The sequence below is a fragment of the Ammospiza caudacuta genome, chromosome 28 (genome assembly GCF_027887145.1).
Source record: "Ammospiza caudacuta isolate bAmmCau1 chromosome 28, bAmmCau1.pri, whole genome shotgun sequence".
Lineage (NCBI taxonomy): Eukaryota > Metazoa > Chordata > Aves > Passeriformes > Passerellidae > Ammospiza > Ammospiza caudacuta.
Window position 1 is genome coordinate 5,057,674 of NC_080620.1, and position 6,000 is coordinate 5,063,673.

Here is a 6,000-nt window from a genome sequence, read left to right on the forward strand (position 1 = left end):
AGGGAAAGGCCTCACCCCCAAAAACAAACCCCAGGAGGGCACCCAGAGGGTAGGACAGGTTAAGGGGCTGGCATGGGTCAGGAGCAGCCTCCAGTGAGTGTCCCCTGCCCGCAGCGCCTGGCCAACTCCAAGGCCCACACCTCGCGCTTCATCAGCGCCAACCTGCCCTGCAACAAGTTCAAGAACCGCCTGGTGAACATCATGCCCTACGAGACCACGCGGGTGTGCCTGCAGCCTATCCGCGGCGTCGAGGGCTCCGACTACATCAACGCCAGCTTCATTGATGGCTACAGGTACGGCCGAGCCCCGAGCCCCGAGCCCGGGCTGCCTCTGCACGGGCAGCCCCTGCTGGCCACGACCTGTGCTGGCCACGACCTGCCCCATCACCTGCACGGGCAGCCCCTGCTGGCCACGACCTGTGCTGGCCACGACCTGCCCCATCACCTGCACGGGCAGCCCCTGCTGGCCATCACCTGTGCTGGCCACGACCTGCCCCGTCACCTGCACGGGCAGCCCCTGCTGGCCATCACCTGCCCCATTACCTTCCCCATCACCTCTCTTGGCCATCACCGGCCCCATCACCTGTGCTGCCCATCACCTGCCCCATCACGGGTGCCAGGGCTAAATCCCACCCCACACCCAAATCCAGCCTGCTGAGGAGATTTTCCCCTGTAGTGGTCTTAAATTACCTCTATGATGATTAAATTATTAAATTATTATTAAATGATTCTCTAAAGCAGTGCAGCCCCTCCTCAGCTGCAGGTCCTGAGCACACAGAGGATCAGCCCAGTGTGGATTTGGCTGTTGGCAGGTTTCTCAATATGGATTGCCCTTTTGTTACCTCTGTGATGTGGGGGCATTGCGATCCCCAAAGTTTCTCCCAGGAAAATTCAGCCCTGGGAGCTGCAGCACTCCATGGGTGGGTTTGGAGGGAGCAAAGCAACTCCATGTTCAGCTTTTCCTCCTGTCCAGGACCAGCAGTGCTGGCCATGGCTGTGGCACTGGGATTAGGTTGGATTTACCCCTTGGAAGTGATATTTAAGGAGAGCTTCACCATTGGCTCTTTATTTTGACCACTGGCACCAAAGACATCCCAACCCCTTTAGACCCTGTGCAGTTCTAGTCCTTCCCCAGCATTTCCGTGTGCTCTGCCACTCTCCAGCCTTTCCCTGCATTCCCCAAAGCTGCTGCCCATGCAGTGCTCACCCCCCTGACCCCCTCCTTGCTTTGGGCTCCCCAGGCAGCAGAGAGCCTACATAGCCACGCAGGGGCCGCTGGCAGAGACCACCGAGGACTTCTGGAGGATGCTCTGGGAAAACAACTCCACCATCGTGGTGATGCTGACCAAGCTTCGGGAGATGGGGCGGGTGAGTGGGGCTGGGAGGGAGCCTGGAGGGCAGGAGAGGGGCTGGGAGGGGATCCTGCAGGATGGACAAGGGCTGACAGGACCTGTTTGCCCCAACAGGAGAAGTGCCACCAGTACTGGCCTGCAGAGCGCTCAGCACGGTACCAGTACTTTGTGGTGGACCCCATGGCTGAGTACAACATGCCCCAGTACATCCTGAGGGAGTTCAAGGTCACAGATGCCAGGGTAGGTGCTGGCGTGGGGCAGTTCAAACTGGGAGGAATGGGGTTGGCAGGAGGGTTTGGGGGGCTTGGCTGAGGTGTCCACACTTTCTCTGGTGTTATCAGTGGAGGAGAGCTCATGGCTGGAAGGGACCCACAAGGATCATCGAGTCCAAACCCTGCACAGAACAAGGTGCTCTGCTCACAGAACAAGACAAAACAGCCTCAAGCTGTGCCAGGGGAGGTTCAGGTTGGACATCAGCAGGAATTTCTCCATGTAAAGTGTGGTCAGGTGGTGGAAGGGGCTGCCCAGGGAGGTTTGGAGTCCATGTGCCCGAGAGCTCAGTTGTGATGAGGAACAGAACACACACACACACAGATTGGACTGGAGTATTTGTTCTTACAAATTGAAAGTAGTTTCAAACCTCTCTCACTGCCTTGAGTTGCTTTGTTAGAGAGGTGCCTGGCTTTGGGGTTTAGCTGCAGCTTATTTGAGGTGAAAGCAGAAAGCAAAAGCTGATAAAAATCTTGCAAAGGTTTTTCTGCACCCTTCAGAAAAGGAGCACTTCTATGGCTTGGAGAGGAGCCACTGTCAGTCATGTTCAAAGGGACAAATTCACTCCAATAATCTTCGATTCAATGTCAGCTTTCTCATCTGAAGGAACATTTCAATACCTTCTCAAATTTCAGTAGCAAACATAACCCTCCCTCTCACAGCACAGCTTTTGAGGTTGCCAAAGTATTCCAGAACCTGATAATTCAATTTGCAAGGTTGAGGAGGAGGATGCCTCATCAGTCCTCATAGAACAAGATTTATCTTCCTGTCAGCTGTAATTCTGACACTGTGGCAATTCTTTGTGAAGATTGATTAGAGGGGCCAACACCTCACCTTGAACGTTCCTTTGCTGAAGACTCCATCTGTGCTGTCTGCAGTGGTCAGAGCTTTCAGCACCTGCCAGGATATGGATCTGTGCTGACAGCCTGACTCCAGGAATGTCAGCTGCAACACAAGCAGCTTCATCACCATGGGGCTGGATAATAAATACGTGTGCACTCAACTACGGCACTGAGCTGCCTCAACTTTTCATGCCCTTTAACAAACCAGCAGCAAAAACAGGAGGGGTTTTTTTTGCCTTTTCTGTGTGTTGTCACAAACACAGGTGTTGAACTATTCCTGTTTTGTCCCCCAGGACGGTCAGTCACGAACTGTTCGTCAGTTCCAGTTCACTGACTGGCCAGAACAAGGTGTGCCAAAATCAGGAGAAGGTTTCATCGACTTCATTGGGCAGGTGCACAAGACCAAGGAGCAGTTTGGCCAGGATGGCCCCATCTCTGTCCACTGCAGGTAGGCACCTGGACACACCTCACCCAGATGGGATGTGGGAGAGCAGAGGGAATTGAAATCCAGATATCCTCCCTTTCCACCCCATCCTTGCAGGGAGATTTCTGGGGGTGTTGGTGCCAAACATTTGCCTCTGCCAGCCAAACTCATCTCCCTTCAGCCCTGGCACTGCCCACAAGGCTTTTGACTCTTTATGTTTAGAGAGATGAAATATCTCTGAAGGAGATGGGAGCCATAATATGACATAGAGCATATCTATAGAATATCTATAGTATTTGACCTGCAGAATTAGAAGTGGCTTTTACCAGTCTCAACCCAATTTACACCTCCAGCACTGCTGGGCTGTTTGCTGCTAGCAAGAATGGTACCTCCTTACCCACAGGCAGAACAGGATGATCCATTCTTATTAAAATGATTCATTTTCAAAAGCCCAATATTACATATTATGAATCATTTTCCCACTGAACACTGTTTACCACTACCAAAGCTTTTAACTTCTTAAATTTCCCTTCCCCAAACATTTTTTGGGTCACTCTGTGGCACTTGGGTTATTTCTGGGTGTCTCTCCTGGAGGACTGACCCAGGCTCTCCACTTCCAACACATTCACAGGGCTCAGCCCCACCCCAAGCAGCATTTACAGGGACATTTGGACCTTGCAGCACACAATTCCCTGATGATTTGCCCCCTTTCCTGCAGTGCTGGCGTGGGCAGGACCGGAGTGTTCATCACCCTGAGCATCGTCCTGGAGCGGATGCGCTACGAGGGGGTTGTAGATATTTTCCAGACAGTGAAGATGCTGCGAACACAACGACCTGCAATGGTGCAAACAGAGGTGAGGGGGGCCCCCAACCTGTCCCAGGGATCATTAAATGGCTTGGCTTGGCTTGGCTTGGCTTGGCTTGGCTTGGCTTGGCTTGGCTTGGCTTGGCTTGGCTTGCCTTGGCTTGGCTTGAGGGAGGAACCTCCAGCCCCTCTCGTTTCACTCCCTTCACTGGCCCAGGCTGCACTGCTGACTTCACCTAAGAAATACAAAATGAATTTTAAAATATATATATTCCTATTGTTAGGAAGTCCCTTAAAGATTCCATGGCAGTATGGAGGCTCTATTCTTAGCCAAGCACACAAATCTGGCTGAGGGGCTGACAGGAGAGGGGGATGTTCAGTGCCTGAGAGGCACAGGCATAAAGGAGAGCTGGAGCTTCCCTCTTTCGGGAGTTCTCAGCTCTTTGAGAATCACAAAGGTTCCTGCTCAGCTTTGGGCTGTCTGGAAAGCAGGACAGGGATCCTGAGGAGCCCATTCCCACCTCTGAGGCTGCTTCTCTTTGCTGTTGGCAGGATGAATACCAGTTCTGTTACCAGGCAGCTCTGGAGTATCTGGGAAGTTTTGATCACTATGCAACATAAAAAGCCATCGTTGTGCAGACTCTACCAACCACTTCAGTCCTGGAAGGCCTCTTCTGACCCAGGAGGAGCGCTTGAACTTACAAAACTGACTCAGAAGAAGAACCTTTTCATCTGGACAGTGCATCGGGAGCAGGGGGGAGGATTGGAAGGAACACCCCTTGGGCATCTCCACCTTGTGACCTGGCCCTCGCAGGGGCGGCCCAGGAGGGCTGCTCAGACCTGCTCTGCAACCTCAGGAGGTGTTCCCTGGGGAGGATGGATGGATGGATGGATGGATGGACATGGGGAAACTGATCCAAAAGCTACAACACACCTTGGGAACCGTTTCTGCTGGAGAAGGGAAGGAAAAACCGACTTTGGTTACATCATTAGAGTTCAGTTTATTTACTAATGTAGTTGGCAGTCTTTAAAGGAAGTCACTTGCAGAATTGAAGGTGATCTGTGAAAGAAAAGGAGCTAAATCTCAACACTTAGGCAGACTTAGGGTCAGGAGTTCTTCTAGCTGGAGTCTTAATAACCTCAGTATCAGCATTGGGATGATTCTGGGCTTGCAGGCACCTTGCAAACATTCACGGGATGCCCCTGCCACGCCAGAGGTTTTATAGCTCACATTTTGAATACTTGGAACATTCCTCATTTCTTCTAATTCCAAAATTTTATTTTTTAGGGTATTTAAAAGGCTGAAAGAGCGAGTTACAACCCCCAGAGCTGGCTGTGGGGGGTAACCCCTGCCTTGCTCGGGCTGGGGTCTCTGGCTGCCGGGTCTGGGCCCCCTCCCAGCACATCAGGCTTTCCTCGGAGCAGGGTGGGACGAAGGCAGCCCCTTCCCCAGGCTCTTTGCACATCCACAGCCCTCTGCTGCCCCGAGCAGCCGTGTCCCCCTGCTCCTGCCAGCCCCATCTCCCTGCAGGAGCCCCAGAACCACCTGCAGAAATCGATTTTCCCCAAACCCAGCTGGCTCCTGGTGCCGGCCCCTCGCCTCTGAACTCAGCAGCTCTCGGGAGCTCCTCTCAGGACTGGCCCAGCACCAGGCACTCCTTGCACATCTCCCACTGTCCCCAACATGCCCCGGCTGTAAAAGAACTGGGAAAGATCCAGGAAGGTGCATCCAATGGCAAATACTGTGAGTGGCTTTCTTTAAAGTATCGATGTAACTGTAACAAGTGACATTACCTTTTTTTTTAAATAGTGTATTTTTTCCTTTTTTTTTTTTTTTAAAGACAAAGAATATCAGTCAATGAATTTAAAAGAAAAATTTGCTTATTTGTTCATATTATGTTCAAAGACAGTCTATTTTTTCACTGTAGAAATGTTACGTGTAATGGCTGTGATATATAAAAATGCAGTGCAAATTGCTACTTCTACATATTGCTTTTCTACCATTTAAAAGGTTTAACTTGCTCATGTAAGAACAAAATGTCCTTTCTGGATTTTTTTTTTTTTTTTTTTTTATTATTAGTATTTTTATTTTTTTTTTTTTTTTTTGGGTTCTCTTGTTTTCAATCACAGACATATCCCAGGTCCCTGGAAGGGAGGGGAGCAGGAGGTGCAGGGGTGGTGGCAGTGCCAATTCCCCTTCAGGGGTGGTGGCAGTGCCAATTCCCCTTCATCTGTGGCCACGCAGGGCCAGGGCTGAGCTGGGACATCCAACACCACCAGTGGCTTTTGCTGACTGGAGACAGAATGA

At 51.3% G+C, this 6,000-nt stretch overlaps 1 protein-coding gene across 1 annotated transcript in view; it reads left to right on the forward strand.

Moving 5' to 3' along the window:
* Positions 1–5,708, forward strand: part of PTPRS (protein tyrosine phosphatase receptor type S) — a 128,648-nt gene extending 122,940 nt beyond the window's left edge. The window contains exons 29-34 of the mRNA XM_058821107.1: positions 115–293; positions 1,241–1,367; positions 1,466–1,591; positions 2,757–2,911; positions 3,606–3,741; positions 4,245–5,708. Of these exons, the coding sequence (XP_058677090.1) occupies positions 115–293; positions 1,241–1,367; positions 1,466–1,591; positions 2,757–2,911; positions 3,606–3,741; positions 4,245–4,313 (792 nt within the window). The 3' untranslated portion in view covers positions 4,314–5,708. The remainder of the gene's footprint in view (positions 1–114; positions 294–1,240; positions 1,368–1,465; positions 1,592–2,756; positions 2,912–3,605; positions 3,742–4,244) is intronic.
* The last annotated feature ends 292 nt before the right edge of the window (positions 5,709–6,000 follow it).